This window comes from Alosa pseudoharengus, unplaced genomic scaffold (assembly GCF_046254945.1).
Source record: "Alosa pseudoharengus isolate Yale_2024_CS ecotype anadromous, Long Island Sound unplaced genomic scaffold, YU_APseudo_1.1 YU_APseudo_1.1_scf_2, whole genome shotgun sequence".
Taxonomy (NCBI): domain Eukaryota; kingdom Metazoa; phylum Chordata; class Actinopteri; order Clupeiformes; family Clupeidae; genus Alosa; species Alosa pseudoharengus.
In genome coordinates this window covers 46,766,252-46,785,021 of record NW_027468663.1, presented here as the reverse complement: position 1 = coordinate 46,785,021, position 18,770 = coordinate 46,766,252, and the positions used below count along the sequence as shown (strand labels likewise).

At 42.5% G+C, this 18,770-nt stretch overlaps 1 protein-coding gene across 1 annotated transcript in view; it reads left to right on the top strand.

The window, feature by feature from the left end:
• tnn (tenascin N) overlaps positions 1-18,202 on the top strand; it is a 32,628-nt gene extending 14,426 nt beyond the window's left edge. Inside the window, exons 7-20 of the mRNA XM_076293303.1 lie at positions 4,049-4,312; positions 6,095-6,358; positions 6,782-7,045; positions 7,473-7,736; positions 8,546-8,809; positions 9,578-9,841; positions 10,272-10,535; positions 10,988-11,118; positions 12,945-13,083; positions 13,896-14,047; positions 14,157-14,253; positions 14,469-14,633; positions 14,737-14,900; positions 18,062-18,202. Coding sequence (XP_076149418.1) covers positions 4,049-4,312; positions 6,095-6,358; positions 6,782-7,045; positions 7,473-7,736; positions 8,546-8,809; positions 9,578-9,841; positions 10,272-10,535; positions 10,988-11,118; positions 12,945-13,083; positions 13,896-14,047; positions 14,157-14,253; positions 14,469-14,633; positions 14,737-14,900; positions 18,062-18,202 — 2,837 coding nt within the window. The remainder of the gene's footprint in view (positions 1-4,048; positions 4,313-6,094; positions 6,359-6,781; positions 7,046-7,472; positions 7,737-8,545; positions 8,810-9,577; positions 9,842-10,271; positions 10,536-10,987; positions 11,119-12,944; positions 13,084-13,895; positions 14,048-14,156; positions 14,254-14,468; positions 14,634-14,736; positions 14,901-18,061) is intronic.
• Positions 18,203-18,770: the final 568 nt, after the last annotated feature.

The following is an 18,770-nucleotide window of genomic DNA, read 5'->3' as shown; positions in this document are numbered from 1 at the left end:
CTTCCTTGACCGAAAATAACAACAACTAAGTGGCCTTTTATTTCACCCCGGGCAATTCAACTATGTGTACTTCTCAAATGATCTTGGGCCTGAAAAAACACCTGAGTCCAAAACCAACAAATAGTATTGGGGAGCTCAGCAGGAGCCGGGCATGAACTTTTATCCAATTATTTGTCCATGTAATAGACAGAGCGACAGCTATTTCATTTCCTACGCTTACTCATTTCTGAGTGACATTTCACAGTGTAAAGTCAAGATGTTATCCAATCCAGTGGAGCAGTACTTTCAGCTGGTCCAAAGCCAAAACAAAAACTATCATTGGATCGGGTCTTCAGTAGAGTGCTCATGCAATATTTTTGTCAGTGATTTTTTTGTTGATAATTCTTTCAGATATTGCAGATGGTTGATAAGTTGTTATGAAGTCATTGACAAATTTGGGATTTGAAAGTGTGTAAACAATGACACTGAATTTAACCATTAAGTCACCCATTTGAAGCCTCACTCACTAAATATGTCTCTATCTCTCAGTGTGTCTGGGGGTTTTACTGCAGTAAACACACTGGAAGTTCTCCTCCTGCAGTCCTCGTGCATCTTATATCGATAGTCCTCTGTCTCTATTTGCTAAGGTAACATGTTTGCTCAGCTTGCTGCCTTTCTCCTCAAGTGCCTACAGACAGTATTGTAATACACATAAATCACCCCCACAAAGTTTCCAGAACTTGCACTGACTGACATTTTTGAAGAGCTGCACAACCCATGATTTTTAATGTGTAAGACTGAGAATAAATTACAGGTAATGCTCACGACTTAACGTAAGAATTCTGGCCTAATAAATAGTGATTTATAAGAATGCTTAGCTTTACTGATGAGTCTCTCTACTCAGAGTTGCACTTCCAGAGTGCAAAAACGCTATACAGAATGCATACACTTTTCACTAATACATCAAGCAGGGACAAGCAGTATTTCACATTTCCCACTCACCATCTGGGAGTAGAAGTGAATGCATAAATATAGCCTTGCTTTGTCTGGCTTTTGACTTAGTGCTGCACTTATTTATATATTTATTTATTTATACGAGAAGGTGAGCTACTTGAATTAACTCTTAAATGGTCTCGTTGTTTCACTGACTCTGCAAACGATTTGCCAGGATGTTGCATGCCTCGTGGCGTACTGGCCATAAAGGTGGCTTAGACCACACTCGCTCTTGGCTCTGTTGAGAAGACCGCTGCCCGAAAGCCGCGGCTCCTTGTCTGCTCCCGTCAGTGGCTCTTTTGTTTTTGTAGCCCTGGAGGGACCTTAAATGGTTTTCTTTTAGGTGTTCGTCCTTGTAAGGCTCCTTTTTGATCTCCGCCAGGTGTCTAAACCATGACCTCCCATTACCCTTGAAGGGGTAATCCCCGCAAAGAGGAGAGAAGGTCTTGTCTCAACACAAAAGCCAAGAGCTGTTGGCCAAGGCGGCGCACGGAAGGCTTATGGCAGTTTTAGGAGAGCGCCCCCTCAGCTCCATGACAGATCCCTCCCACATTGGTTCAAGATGACTGGGGCTTGCCAATTACGGATCACAGAGTCCCTGAGTCCCTGACAATGCCGATCTATTTTTTTGTTAGGGATGGAAAGCTGTTTGCAGTTACAGTACGAACACACACATGCAAAGGAAGACAGAGCAGGGAAAAGGACGTGGTCACAGTCCTGTCCTGCCGCTTACACAGTGGTGGTTTTGTCTGTTGTTTAGTCTGGGGCTTTGTGTGAGTCCAACGACTTTACTCTTGAGTTACACTGTGAGACAGGGCCACATCCTGCAGGCTTTACCCTTGACAGTTATGGCCACCGTTACGGAGGCCTCAATTAGACAGCATTTTCCCCCTTCCTCAGCAAGTTCTGAGTTATGGCACAGCACAGCACACACACTCCCACCCCTTACACACGGTCAGCTTACAACAAGGAGAGGAAATGGTTTTTCAATGCATCGTCTGGGGCAAACCATTTTGTTTAGTGAAACTCAGTCTATGCTCGGTACCCCTTTTGATGCATAGCATAGCGACTATTTAGTGAGACCACACACTCTCGCAGGGTGGCCCCTGTAAATCCGTCTCTTATTGTTACTGACCGGCACAGTCCTCTGACACGTCTGCAAACTGTGTATGTCTGGGTACAGCTCTCCCTTGGCAGGGCATTGTGAAAGGACATAGAACAAAAAAAAACATCTAGCAGGATATAGGAGCATTTTTCCCCTCAGTGTTTTTGGAACTCCTTAAAGAAACAGAGCCGGTGTTCCACCGCCGGTTGCCAGAAAATTACGGGCCTCATTTGCACACGCAGCTAACGGCCTGTGGTGGCGCTGTTCACTCCGACTAAGCCACCTGAAAGGCAGCCGCCTTAGCCAGAGTGGCTAGCCGAGGAGATGACAGCACGCTTCTATTTTTATTTTATTGGCTCTCTGATTCACGAGGCCTGGAAGGGTCACAAGGCACAGCGGACCTCTATGAGGCTTGAGAAATGCACAGAGCTGCGAATAGGCAACCTCATACCTCCAGCCTAACCTACCAGAGCCAACTGAGTGCATGTGGCACAGTCTGGAGTTGGACAGTGGACGGAGTCAGTAACTCACTTAGTAACTGATACAGCTCAAAAACCACTGCTACTCTCTTCTATGGTATCTTAAGGTCAGTCAGTCGTTACCGATGACTCCTGTCGCTGAAGGACCTCTAAATGGAGACTTATGAGGTGCTAATTGCCGTGACGACAGACTAGAGTAAGCAGACTTACACGTTTGACTCAGCAGACTCTGGTTGTTGTATTGTGGTGGTGGGGGTTCCTGTGGAAGGACTCCTTTGGCTGTCACTGTGGATCAGAGTCGCATATTACCAGAGGACCTGGTCAGATAAGCTCTTTTCCACATGTGGGGAAAGCTGCCAGTGCGTGTTATTGTTGTAGCCACTCAGCTAACCATCCAGAACCTCACAAGTCTCTGTACTCCCTATAGTTAGTACACCACCTTTCCAGGGCCTCCAAAGGACCCCTGGTGAAATGGAACACCTAATGTGAACTCATTGAATGCTGCAAGTCTAAATGCAGAATGAAGACTGTGGTCTGGTCTTTTCCCCTTTCAGGATTCCTTTATCTGTTTTTATCTCATACACAGCACATTCTCTGTGAGAAATGAGTGTTGCTGACATTTTTCTGACTGACATCCTGTTCAGATCGTAGTGGAGATGTGTTCAATGAGCATCTCTCTCCATGAACGACATCTAAATGTTATTGGCCCTTGGAAGTCTAGTTGCGGGAATCAGTCAAAAGGCTTCACAAAAACCAACAGCATCTGAATGAGAGATGTGGATTCCAGCGATCCTGGAATGCACCATTAATCAGTTTTCATGCTGCGGATAGCATGGTGACATTAGGCCGACCTTGCGGCAGCCACTGAGGAATAGCCCAAATGATGATTGCTTTTGCATGTCTTCTCACTTCCTCTGGCGGCCAGTGCCACTGACGCTCGCCCCGGCTCTGGCGGTCTCCTGAACAACTGCTCACGTTCCCAACGTTCCCATCGTCCCCCTCCCCTCCCCAACTCTCCTCCCCTTTCTTCCCCACCCTCCCCACCCCACTCTCTGGGCTCAATCACCTTTCTCGCTTCACTCACATCCTCAATATTTCACTTTCTAAAGTCGTCTGGATCTCGTATGTCAACAGCAGCACACAGAGCTGCTGCAGCACACCGCCTGTTGCAGGAGTCATGTGCTAATAGACCGGTCTTAAATGCTCCACAGCATGGTATGCATCTTGAAGATCCATGGGGGGTGGTTGGGGAGGGGAGTGTTTAATGTCTTCCTAGGTTACCTAAGAAAAACACGTTTAGGTTGGGAAAGTAAAAAGCATCTCACTTTCAAAAAGCCACTATCAGGTCCTATCATTTCATTACACACTTTAAAAAAGTACTAAAAAGATTCAGCCTAATGAGTAATTGTTCATTATTATTACTAACAGTCACATTGTAGCTGACTTTTTTAGCTGATAGATTATTATTTAGATATTGTTCTTCACATTACAGACATTGACTCCCCATCCAACCTGATGACGAGAGAAGTGACCGAGAGCACCGCGACTGTGACATGGGACCGAGTGCAGTCGGAGATCGATGGCTACAAGCTGAGCTACGTCTCAGCCGAAGGCTCCAGCCAGGAGATCTCTGTCAGCGCGGACACCACCACCTATCAGCTGACCGGCCTCAGACCGGGAGTCATCTACACCGTCTACATCTGGGCCATCAAGGGCTCTCGTTCTAGCAGGAAGAGCTCCACTGAGGCCGAGACAGGTAAGCTGTTCGCCGCATGGCTGTCAGTGCAAGTCCCCCCCCCCCCTCCTCTTCTTCTCTCAGTGGCCTTTGTTGTTGTTTCCCCTTCCTCACAAGACCCCTCTGGGATGAGCGTCTCGGCTCTTTCATCTCGTGGCCTAATGAGTGCGCCCGAGTGGCAGTCTCTTCCTCCACAGGGCTCCATCGGCCCTTTTGTGAGCTCCGCACACTGCAGATACCTCTCGCCTGAGTTTCACATCTTAAAAAACGCTGTTTCATTAATTCAGAGGTTTCATATTCTCCTGCATCACTGTGGCATAGACGCAACTTCATCTGATATTCCCAGCGGTCCGACTTGTGGTTCTCCATCTGTCATCTGCATGGGACCCAGGTTACTATTATGGAATTGTTTTCAAACATTGCGGTTTTACTAAGAGATTGCCAATGAAAGATTGGTATAAACATGAGAGTGACAGGAACTCACAGATCAATGTAAATTGGGTAAGAGAGACCATTATGTTTATTTATTTATTAAACTACACATACTGAGCTATTTGTCTTGCCGGTAAATTGGCCTGGCTATCATATTTTGCTTGTTACGTAACATTCCACTTGGGATGATCTGTGGTGTAAATATTCAGAGGGAACAAAGGGAGATGTATTTTTCTTGCTACCAAGATGATATTAAGTGCAATACCAGGTGACGCAGTCAGGAAACAAACCCAAAATATTTCTCTAAACATGTTAGGCCTCAGCGGGTGTTCTGTGTCATGAGCTTATACACCAAGTCTGCTTTACCATAACGAAAAGTCTTCAACTGAATTAAGTATATGAAGGCAGTTGATACAGCGATAGGGAACGCTCTTACCTGCAATTATCGCTATAGGGCATTTCTAAACAAGCAGCCAGTATTAGCTCTGTCATCTGGCCCGTGCCCATGTTTCGTAGGAAGATGAGTGAAGCAGGCACCAGGGACAGAATTGTCTCATAATTCAAGCAGCAGGGTTCCTGGTGGACGCCGGTTTCTGAGAGAGGGAAATGCAGGCTGTCAAGCCGCAGGCGAACCACTGTTTTTCTTTCCATTTTTCCATGGGATGTTTGCTCGAATTTCGGTAAACAGAGGTGACCCAGCGGACTGTGGGAAGGTGATCTTTTTTGAGGGAGGCAAAACCCTTTTTTTCCTGCAGTAACTGATTTATTAGGTGAAAGAAGTCACTCAACTGCTGTTATGTAATATACTTTATTGCAGATGTGGAATTGTCAATATCATCAACATCATTTCCTGCCTATTTGTCTTTCTTGAATGGCATAAAACACTGCCATGCGGTTTATACATAATGTGGATAATACACAGGAAATGACTGTATATATGAACACAGGCAACATTAACCTGTGCAAATACATTCAAATACATATAAACCGGCATTTACTCTTTGTGGCAACATGAATGCAGAATAACGTGAAGTGAACTGACAGACAGGCAGTGTAAGACTCAGCTATGACTTTAGGTTAATTGCCCTGGCCAGCAAAACTCTTTCTGTAATATGAGGACATAAGGATCACAATTTTTCTATATGAATGCATGTTTGGAAGTAGAAATTGAATTGTTGGTTGTGTTTTTAAAAAGTCACTGGTTAATTACACAGTTGTTTGTGATAACATTATTGCATTATTGCATCCACACAGCATGGCTACATTGAACATAGCACAGAAACAACCAACATTTTCCAAATGGGCTTTCAAATAATGTTGCATGCCATTCTTACTGTAGTGCTTAACCGCTTGTAATAACTGGCTTTGTAGACATAGATGCCCCTACTAACCTCTTGACCAGAGAGGTGACGGAGAATTCAGCGCTGGTATCGTGGGACCGGGTGCAGGCAGATGTCGATGGCTACATGCTGAGCTACACCTCAGCTGATGGATCCAGCCAGGAGATCTCTGTCGGGGCAGACACCACCACCTATCAGCTGACCGGCCTCAGACCGGGAGTCATCTACACCGTCTACGTCTGGGCCATCAAGGGCTCTCGCTCCAGCAGGAAGAGCTTCACCGAGGCCGAGACAGGTCTCCCAATCTTGTTTTAAAATTCAGTCATGCGAAAAGTCGCCCAGGGATAACAGAAACGTACTTATATTAGCGCCTCTCGTAACATGACAGCTTATTTGGGGGTAAAAATGTACTGGTTTGGGTTAATTGAGTTTCATAAGACAAGCTGAGCTGACAGCAAAGTACATTGTTTGATTAGCTACTTCATTGGAAAAGAATGCATTTTAACCAAAAACTGTGACACCAAACCAAAACAACCTTGCATCTTTCTACATACAATATTTATGAAAAGGTTGAATGCAGTACCATGGACTGCATAAATTCTTTCATTCAGTACTGTATGGTGTTCCTGGTGTGTTTCAGCATCCCCCAAATGAACTGTAAAAGTTGCATGCCTTTCTTACTGTAGTGCTTAACAGCTTGTTATAACTGGCTTTGTAGACATAGATGCCCCTACTAACCTCTTGACCAGAGAGGTGACGGAGTATTCAGCGCTGGTATCGTGGGACCGGGTGCAGGCAGATGTCGATGGCTACATGCTGAGCTACACCTCAGCTGATGGATCCAGCCAGGAGATCTCTGTGGGGGCAGACACCACCACCTATCAGCTGACCGGCCTCAGTCCGGGAGTCATCTACACCGTCTACGTCTGGGCCATCAAGGGCTCTCGTTCTAGCAGGAAGAGCTCCACCGAGGCCGAGACAGGTCTCCTAATCTTGTTTCAAACTTCAGTCTTCAGAAAAGTCGCACAGGGATAACAGAAATGTACTTATGTTAGCGCCTCTTGTAACATGACAGCTTATTTAAGGGTTGAAAATGTACTGGTTTGGGTTAACTGAGTTTCATAACAAAAGCAGAGCAGACAGCAAAGTAAATTGTTTGATTAGCTACTTCATTGGAACAACATGAATTTTAACCAAAAACTGTAACACCAAACCAAAAGAACCTTGCATCTTTCTACATACAATATTTATGAAAAAGTTGAATACAGCACCATGGACTGCATATATTTTTATTCAGCCCTGTATGGTGTTCATGGTGTGTTTCAGCATCCCCCAAATTAACTGTAAAAGTTGCATGCAGTTCTTTCTGTAGCCTAGTGCTTAATTGCTTGTAATAACTGGCTTTGTAGACATAGATGCCCCTACTAACCTCTTGACCAGAGAGGTGACGGAGTATTCAGTGCTGGTATCGTGGGACCGGGTACAAGCAGATGTCGATGGCTACATGCTGAGCTACACCTCAGCTGATGGATCCAGCCAGGAGATCTCTGTGGGGGCAGACACCACCACCTATCAGCTAACCGGCCTCAGTCCGGGAGTCATCTACACCGTCTACGTCTGGGCCATCAAGGGCTCTCGTTCTAGCAGAAAGAGCTCCACTGAGGCTGAGACAGGTCTCCCAATCTTGTTTTAAACTTCAGTCCTCAGAAAAGTCGCACAGGGATAACAGAAACGTACTTATATTAGCACCTCTTGTAACATGACTATGGAACCCAGGTGGTGTTATTGCAAGATATTTTTGTATATCGAAAGAATATGTACTCATTTTACTAAATTGTGCGCTCATTTTACTAGATTGTGTGCTTGATTTGGTAAATTGTGTGCAGGTTTTACTAAATTGTGAGCTCATTTTACAAAAATTAAAATGAGAGCACAATTTAGTAAAATGAGCGCACTATTTAGTAAAACGTGTGCACGATTTACTAAATTGTGTGTATAATTGAGTAAATTGAGAGCACAATTTCATAAAATGAGAGCACGATTTTGAAAAATGAGCACACAATTTAGTAAAAAAAGTGCACATTTTATGGATATACATAAAAGATATATTGCAATGACACCTCTGGGGTTCCGTACATGACAGCTTATTTGGGGATGAAAATGTACTGGTTCGGGTTAACTGAGTTTCATAACAAAAGCAGAGCAGGTAGCAAAGTAAATTGTTTAATTATCTACTTCATTGGAACAACATGAATTTTAAACAAAAACTGAAACACCGAACCAAAACAATGTTGCACCCTTTTTACATATAACTATATATTTATAGTATTTATCAAAGGTTGAATGCATCACCATGGACTGCATTTTTTTATTCAGTACTGTATAGTGTTCATAGTGTGTTTCGGCATCCCCCAAATGAACTGTAAAAGTTGCATGCCATTCTACTGTAGTGCTTAACAGCTTGTAATAACTGGCTTTGTAGACATAGATGCCCCTACTAACCTCTTGACCAGAGAGGTGACGGAGTATTCAGCGCTGGTATCGTGGGACCGGGTACAGGCAGATGTCGATGGCTACATGCTGAGCTACACCTCAGCTGATGGATCCAGCCAGGAGATCTCTGTGGGGGCAGACACCACCACCTATCAGCTAACCGGCCTCAGTCCGGGAGTCATCTACACCGTCTACGTCTGGGCCATCAAGGGCTCTCGTTCTAGCAGAAAGAGCTCCACTGAGGCTGAGACAGGTCTCCCAATCTTGTTTTAAACTTCAGTCCTCAGAAAAGTCGCACAAGGATAACAGAAACGTACTTATATTAGCACCTCTCGTAACATGACTGCGGAGCCCGGGTGGTGTCATTGCAATATATTTTTGTATATCGAAAGAATGTGCGCTCATTTTACTAAATTGTGCGCTCATTTTAATAAATTGAGGTCTCATTTTACTAGAATGTGTGCTCAATTTTGTAAATCGTACGCATTTTTTACTAAATTGTGGGCCCATTTTACAAAAATTACAAAACATTACAAACGATTTAATTAATTGAGTGCACAATCAATTACATTGAGAGCACGATTTTGTAAAATAAGCACATAATTTAGTAAAATGACTGCAGGTTTTATATATATACAGAAAAACTATCTTGCAATGACACCTCTGGGGGTCCGTACATGGCAGTTTATTTGGGGATGAAAATGTACTGGTTCGAGTTAACTGAGTTTCATAACAAAAGAAGAGCAGAAAGCAAAGCAAATTGTTTGATTAGCTGCTTCATTGAAACAACATTTTAACCAAAAACTGAAACACCAAACCAAAACAATCTTGCAACCTTTTTACATATATCTATACTTTATATAGTATGAAAGGTTGATCCCAGCACCACAGATTGCATATTTTCTTTCATTCAGTACTGTATGGTGTTTATAGTGTATTTCAGCATCCCCCAAATGAACTGTAAAAATTGCATGCCATTCTTACTGTAGTGCTTAACCACTTGTAATAACTGGCTTTGTAGACATAGATGCCCCTACTAACCTCTTGACCAGAGAGGTGACGGAGTATTCAGCGCTGGTATCGTGGGACCGGGTACAAGCAGAGATCGATGGCTACATGCTGAGCTACACCTCAGCTGATGGATCCAGCCAGGAGATCTCTGTGGGGGCAGACACCACCACCTATCAGCTAACAGGCCTCAGTCCGGGAGTCATCTACACCGTCTACGTCTGGGCCATCAAGGGCTCTCGTTCTAGCAGAAAGAGCTCCACTGAGGCTGAGACAGGTCTCCCAATCTTGTTTTAAACTTCAGTCTTCAGAAAAGTCGCACAGGGATAACAGAAACTTACTTATATTAGCACCTCTTGTAACATGACAGCTTATTTGGGGATGAAAATGTACTGGTTCAAGTTATCTGAGTTTTATAACAAAAGCAGAGTAGAAAGCAAAGCAAATTGTTTAATTAGCTACTTCATTGAAACAACATGATTTTTAGCCAAAAACTGAAACACCAAACCAAAACAATCTTGCACCTTTTTACATATAACTAGACTGTAGTATTTATGAAAAGCTGAATGGAGCACCATGGACTGCATATATTCTTTCATCTGTACTATGATGTTCATGGTGTGTTTCAGCATCCCCCAAATGAACTGTAAAAATTGCATGCCATTCTTACTGTAGTGCTTAACCGCTTGTAATAACTGGCTTTGTAGACATAGATGCCCCTACTAACCTCTTGACCAGAGAGGTGACGGAGAATTCAGCGCTGGTATCGTGGGACCGGGTACAAGCAGAGATCGATGGCTACATGCTGAGCTACACCTCAGCTGATGGATCCAGCCAGGAGATCTCTGTGGGGGCAGACACCACCACCTATCAGCTAACCGGCCTCAGTCCGGGAGTCATCTACACCGTCTACGTCTGGGCCATCAAGGGCTCTCACTCCAGCAAGAAAATCTCCACCGTGGCCGAGACAGGTTATCTAACTTTAGGAGATACAAAGGCGGGCCCATTTTCCATGCTGTTGTCATGTCATAACAGGTCAAAGTTGAGAGGGACCCAAACCTTGGCCCAAGCAACAGAGCTTCTGGGAATTTCTGAAAACCCTTATTAGAAACAACAAATATTGTTGCATCCTGCATTAGATTTGTTTACATTTCTAACCTGCACTTCAAAGCATTAGTACCTCACAGTGCTCCATATGTGACTGGGTTAACCAGATTACCGTGGCGGTTTCTGAACTACACTAATGCGAGCCACAGAGCCGAATATGAATATCACCTCATTTACTACTTAGTGCAATACATAGTGAATAAGACACTATGTTGTGAATGAGTTAGGGTTCCGAACGCATCAGATGTCTATAGTGTCGTTAGCATGTTGTCTTCAGCCGCCCGCTCACTTTATCCTTGCTCTGATCTGTCCCCAGAGATTGACGCACCCAGAAACCTGCGGGCCACCGACATCCAGCTGGAGTCTGCAGCTCTGAGCTGGACCGCACCTCAGGCCGATATCGATGGCTACATCCTCACCTACAGGGCCGAGGATGGAAGCATGCAGGTACTCAGCACTTACACATAGGTGACTGGTTTCGGGTGCAAGCAGGACGTTTTTTGTACAGAACTAAATGTTTATAAACCCTCCGCTGAGTTTTCTGATTGAAGGGGGATATCTGAAGGATTCTGATAAGCAAAGCAATCTGTGATTTCATTTCAGTTCCTTTATTACTGTTTATTACTATCATTATAATAACTGCTTATTTCAGAGATAAAGGAAGACAGAAAAGTGTTGTTTGTCATACAGTTCTTTGCCTCTTGGACAGACTACATACGATACAATTTTCGCCTAAATGTGCCTTAAAGCAGAGGTTTTGCAGTTTTCAACATAGGATCGATCTATTTTTGCATGATAGTAAGAAATTTGCGTTTGGGACTGAAAATGTCAATCGTTGCAGTTTTGAGTTAGACCTGAGCTGTAAATCTGCATTTAAAGCTAAATAGCAATGTTGATACGTCAAAGTAAATCACTCCTTTAAGCCATTTAGGCTCAATATGTGATTAGGGGAAAAGGGAGAAAAGCAATAGCTATAGGGAAAAAAACAAAAACATTAGGAAATAGTGTGGTATAAAATTATCACTAATGTCTGTAAACATCATGATGAGACAAAGAGTGTTTAAACGGTAAAACATGTATTTACATAACCTCAAATGACAATCAAGTAATACCCGGACATCATTGTTATATAATAACCTTTCGTAACTTTTTAAATAACAAGTTTAACTATTTCTAATAACATAACGAAGCCATCCTACCAGAATGTGCCCTCTGTATCCCGATGTCTCTGTTTGCTGCCCTGTGTCTCATTTTGTTGCACTGTGTCTCATGCTGCATTAGCCTAGGCCTTTTAAGTCGGCCTTGAAGCTGCAAGATAACGCGTACACAGGGGAGCTCTACTCATAACAACCAGTAGGAGAGTGCAGGGGGGGGCGAACGATATTTAACCCATGCACAATGTATGACCTGAGATCACTCTATACTGTACACCCCTGAACTTTCTGTAAACTTAAGGTGAAAAGTTCGTACCATTGGCAGCAATATTGCTGACTTGCGAAGATAAGAGCGAACAACGATCCTTTCATAATGCCATCTGTGGGTTCGGGGTAGTGTTGTGTCAGCATTGTGGAGGGGTATAAGTAGGAGAGTTCTACCTTTGTTCGGGAGTGCCTTCTCGAGATACACTCACGGTTTATTGCTGTTGGTACTGCTGCTAGCATCAATAAAACCATTTTTGCATCGAATTCTGCCTGCCTGAAAGCTCTTTTATGCTTTAGTTTAAGTTTTATTGGTGATTTTTCTTGAAGTCGTGAGCTAAATTTTCTACTTATCTACTGGCCGATTTGATGACCTTCCACCACGACAATAGCAGTAACATAATGAAACATAATGTTATTAACATTAGAGAAAAACAAAATCAGTTGGAAAAAGCAAATGCAATAGGGAAAAACAAAAGCAATACCACTTTATATTTCCACATTCTTATTTACTTATCTCCACACACCACTCTTATTTTCTGTGTCACTCAATGAATGTATAAAACTCTATATGTTCCTGTGTATACTCACTGTGTACCTTTACTGTATATTTGTGCATCAGTAGACATGGGTGTCGCTAGGCGTGGGGGAGCTTCTGTTTGAATATGTATGTGTATTCGTGTGAAAGACCCCTTTGAAAATGAGAAGATTTATCCCAAGGCATTTATCCTGCTAATACATTGTCAAATTGGCATACTACTATATTTCAGATATGTTAGACATCACATAGACATATGTTAGATATGTTTGGCTATGCCTGACCAAGACTATGCTATTTGTGTGGCTACTGCCCAGACTGTTGAGAGGAAGCTGAAGAAGAGGGAGAACAAGTTTGCTCTGAGTGGCCTTCTGACAAGCAAGAAGTATATAGTCACTCTGATTGCCTACCGCGGAGCCAAGAGAAGCAGACTGGTGGAGACTACTTTCAACACAGGTACGCAGGCTACTCAGCTGGGGCCAGTGTGAGTGAGTGAGTGAGTGAGTGAGTGAGTGAGTGAGTGAGTGAGTGAGTGAGTGAGTGTGTGTGTGTGTGTGTGTGTGTGTGTGTGTGTGTGTGTGTGTGTGTGTGTGTGTGTGTGTGTGTGTGTGTGCGTGCGTGCGTGCGGGTGCGCGTGTGCGTGTGCAGCATAGTGAGTACAGCCTTTATTGTCTCCCTTAAGAGAAAACTTGGTTTTGGACATTCCGGGGAACATAGGTGTCCAAGTCCACCCAGTAACACACACACAGTGACCAATACTAAATAAAAGCATAAAAGACATCTAAATGGTTAAAGAAAGTAAAGTACACAAACTAGATAAAGTAAATAAAGAATAAACTAAAATAAATAAAGAATAAAACTTGTTGTGGATGTAGCCCTCAGACCTTTAGACTTAGACAGTAGAGCCTAGAATTAGACAGTAGGCATCCACCATACATTACAGCCAATGCAAGCTCAAAGCCTAGAGCTTAGATAAGCCCAATTCACATCACATACAGAGGGTTGCCACGGGGAAGTGATAGACCACTACTTCCAGAATCTCACCACCTGTTTAAATGCAAGATTCTCAGTTTCAGAGGAGTAACCCTGGAGTGTGCACACAGATATTGATTCGCTTTTGGGGTTGCCGAATAGAGAGAGAGAGAGAGAGAGAGAGAGTGAGTGAGAGAGAGAGACAGAGAGAGAGAGTGAGAGAGAACTTAGACTTAACTTAGATATGCTAGTTCGATGTGATTTATGAACTAAGTCGTGTCCTTCGCCCTGTACAGTGGGTTTGGCCTACCCATTCCCTATGGACTGTCTCCAGCACATGAAGAATGGCAACCTGACCAATGGTGTGTACACCATCTACATCAACAACGACCGCAGCAGGCCCATCCAGGTGTACTGTGACATGACCACTGATGGTGGTGGATGGCTGGTGAGTTCAGTGTGGGAAAACAAGGAAAAAAAGAAATGGCATGTCAGGATTGAAGAAAAGATACATAGAGCAGTTTTTGAGGATAAAGATAATTTCTCTTTTGCTCCAGGTGTTCCAGAGACGTAACAGCGGAAGGCTGGACTTCATGAAGCGCTGGAGACAGTACATTCAAGGATTTGGTGAACTGACGGATGAATTCTGGCTCGGTCTGTGAAGACATATCTAATAATTTTACTATCCTTTACAGTTAGACTTTAAGCGTTACAGTTGGACTTCAAACCTTGTGTACAACATGTTGTTTATTTGTGCAACAGTATTGAATGGTTGAATATGTATAGATTTTTAGGATGACAATTTTCATTCATTTTCCAATATATGCGCCTCTTATGTTCAAGACCTAACATTTTATTGTGGACCACAGGTCTGGACAAGATCTATGAGCTGACAAACACTCCAACTCGGTATGAGTTGCGCTTTGACCTGGGCTTGGGTTCGGAGCGTGCCTACGCTGTGTACGACAACTTCAAGATTGCACCTGTTAAGCAGAAGTTTACTCTCACCGTTGGCAATTACAGAGGAAATGCAGGTGGGCATTTGTAGATTTGTATAAGCGCCCATTCTCCATCTCCAAAAAACAAACATAGGAACAGATAGATACGCCATTAAAAAAAAAAAACATTTCTTTTCAGGTGACGCCATGACCTACCATCAGGGAAGGAACTTTACCACTGTGGACAATGACAATGACATTGCCCTGAGTAACTGTGCTCTGATGCACCGTGGGGCCTGGTGGTACAAAAACTGCCATCTGGCTAACCTCAATGGCAAGATTGGAGACAACAGGCACAGTATGGTGAGTTCTGTACTTTCGTAAGAAGTATTCAGCTGGATACAAATTACAAGCACTTCTAACATAAGCTCCCAACCCTGTCCCTTGTCAGGAAAGTAACAATATATAATAATATGGACTGCAGTTCCCAAGTAGTGTTACTGAATCTATAATGTCTGTTGTTGATAGCTGAATCACAACTAGTCAACAAATCACCAGAGTCTACATAACTTCTTGACTCTCTGCGCAGTGCTATCGTAATCTTGGCTATGACATTTAGATGATTGATGTTGGGTTGTTATGTTTGATTGTCACCAGTAGAGGGCACTGTGTAGTAAAAAAAAGGGCTTGCTGGGTTCAGAACAGAGTTACATAAGAGTTTACTTTTTCACAGTTTTTGCCCATTGCTTACACACTAAACATGAATGCTTAGACCAAAGCCTCAATACCTAAACGTCTTATAGCATACCTTAAACACTGTGTAACCATAGCTTACCATAACATATTTTCTGCTTTGCACATTGTACGCAATTCTGCAACACACTTATTGTGAAACACTACACACAATGTCTTACATTAGACACTATGTTCAAAAGTGATATCTCCTGTTATCATTGGGAAAACACTTCTATTCAAAATGCAAGCAGATCTGGTAATTGGTAAAACCCACACACATACCTGAAAATACTGAACACCAATCAGTCTGAGGCTTAGCACTACAAATAGACTTCAGGTAAGTTATTGTGTACCTGTTCAAGTGTGTACTTTCACATTGAGTAGGCCTACCCGTGAACAGTTCTGTATTTGCCCCTTTACTCCCCATTTCTAAAACCCCGAAGAATTATTTTCAGTGAGCAAATGAAAAGTATATGACCACCAACCACATACCTGCATGCCTCTTTTGCAAGCAATGGAAGGGTCATGCAGGTGGGGCATTGAGGTGGAGTCAGTTCAAGGGTGGATATGACACACAAGCTGATATTTTCCCCATTGCCATCCCCGAGAGGACATCACTTGCGATGTCAATGAAGACTTGTGACCAGATCTGCATACAAAACAGGATTCATAACCGCCCCCCCACCCCACCCTCACCACGGACACACACACACACACACACACACAATATCAAAATATGCTCTTTTTTTTTTACAGTTTTTGCCCATTGCTTGAACACTTTTTCGGCTCATTGTGTCAAAGCTTTTTTTGGGGGCAGCCGTGGCCTACTGGTTAGCACTTCGGACCTGTAACTGGAGGTTTGCCGGTTCGAACCCCGACCAGTAGGCACAGCTGAAGTGCCCTTGAGCAAGGCACCTAACCCTCCCTGCTCCCCGAGCGCCGCTGTTGATGCAGGCAGCTCACTGCGCCGGGATTAGTGTGTGCTTCACCTCACTGTGTGTACACTGTGTGCTGTGTGTGTTTCACTAATTCACGGATTGGGATAAAAGCAGAGACCAAATTTCCCTCACGGGATCAAAAGAGTATATATACTTATATACTTATACTAAAACTTTACACACAAGCACACAAGACACAACATTGGGAAATAAAGAATTCACATCTATGTCGAATTGAAACTCTGCTATCAAAACCTAACAATACTTTGTCAAAATATCACTCTGATGACAAAATGATACACACTTGCATCGTATGAATAGACTTTCTGATTAGCAGCAACACACTAGTGTACTTTATTTAAAACACTGCAGTCTTTAATTTTCACTGCTTTCATTCAGTTTATCATTTAGCATTCTGTGAAGCTCAATGCAGTACTTACAGTTTTTGTAAAAGGTTTTCTCAAAAAACAAAAATGAAAGTCCTGAAAGGTTACAAATGACATCAACTCAATACTGTACATCACAGTACTTTACAGTACAGTATAGTAAATGCAGTAACACAAAAATACACTACTGTAAAACAAGCTTAGATGTGGTGGACTCTCTGCCCAGCTTCCCTCATTGTCAGGCCATGATTTATCACATGATCCACCAAAGTTTCTCTAATATCATCTGAAATATTGTTCCGTGCATAGCCTCTTCGACCACCTCCTACTCCTCTCTCTCTTTGTCTTCCTCTTCCTCTACCTCTTGCTCTCCCTGCCTCCATGCTTGCAAAGTTCTCAAAATGGCTCAACTTAGGCCTATTTGTGGCTGGCTGATTAGTGTTCAGTTTTGTAAGTAAGTATTTTCAGATGTGTGTCTAAGTGTTTTCAATCACCCAGTGTGTTTTGTATTTTAAATAGATGTGTTGTCCCAATGGTATCCATGAGATTTCATTTATGAACAAAGTGTCTTATGTGTGAAATAGTGTGTAGTGTGCAGGAGCAAGTGTGTTGCAGAATTGTAACTAAAGTGCAAAGCAGCGCTTTTGTTTAAGGTATGGTTACACTGTGTTTAAGGTATAGTAACAAAAGCTTCAAGTTGTGTTACTTTGGTCTAAGCATGTGTCTATAGTGTTCAAGCAATGGGCAAAAACTGTAATAGCAATTTCTCCAGTTATTGTTTGATTTGTTTAGAGTACATTCACTTGCAGCATTGCATTGATAAGTGTGATTATATTTTTCTGTTTGTTTGTTTTTTGTAAAAAACTGCAGTGTTTTATATAAAACACATCAGTGTGTTGCTGATTTGAAAGAGTAATTCAAATGGTGCATGTGTAGTTAATATAGTTTTGTTGCAATAATTACATGTTTGTAATTAGATTGTTGAGTTTCGATTGTAGTGTTTCATTTTGGCATAGATGTGAGTTGTTTGGCGTAGATGTGAGATCTCCAACTGTTATGTCTTATTTGGCTGTGTGTAGAGTTTTGACATAATGAGCCAAATTCTACAAAAAGTGTTTAAGAAATTGTAATGTTTTATGTATGTACGTATGTGTGTGTGTGTGTGTGTGTGTGTGTGTGTGTGTATTGGTGTTAATTATTTTAGTTCAGTGAGTCACTGAAAGTATGTTAATGTCTACTTTTATGACCGTACTGCAAAAAAACAACAACATTATACTCATCAGAGCAGAGATGTCTGATGAAAAAGAATAATAATAAAAAAAAAAATCAATATAGCATCTCTGCTCGGATCTTTCTGAAAGGGATATCCACTATTGAGACTTTCATTATTTAGACCTGGTGACTGTAATCTAGTTTTGACCATCACTGTAATGTAACAGTCTATGTTGGTACTTTATTTCACCAGGGAATGAACTGGGAGCCATGGAAGGGTCACCTCATGTCTCTGGACTTCAGTGAGATTAAGATCCGTCCATTGGGTGCGTTCAGTCGGAATAGGAGGTCACTGATGGCCAAGGAGAAGAAGAGGCTGGCTAAGACTAAATGAGTAAAACAGACGAGAAGGCAAAGCCCAAGAACACCAACATACACACTTACCCTCGTTCAATACAAGAGACGGAGATGAGGCCATGGGGAGTCGGTAACTCTTCACAATACTGTAGAACCTTACCTTGTCTTGAACCCTATGCATCCATATTTTAAAATAGGATTTTTGTATCATAATTCTTTATTTTATATAAATAGATTTACTATGACAAATTGTATTTTGTAACAGGGCAAAAGGGGCATTCCTAAATACGGAGTATGCTGTTCTTTCAATGTCTGTCTACATTACACATTCAGATTACACAACATTGTTGTTAATTACTGTAGCACAAGTACTCATTACTTCTTAAACTGCTCATTTTTTAAACTGCTAATTTCATATTTGTTACATACTGTAGACGGCTGATACTGTATGGGAAATAGTCTTGGCTATATCATTGGCTTGTTTTGTTCCAAATCTTTTCACCAGCATCAACTGTCCTCTGCTTTATGTCCGATTATTTGTTTTCCACATCGCCTGCCCACTCCACATGCGGGCGGCTTGTGTTAGAGAATGTTGTATGATTTAA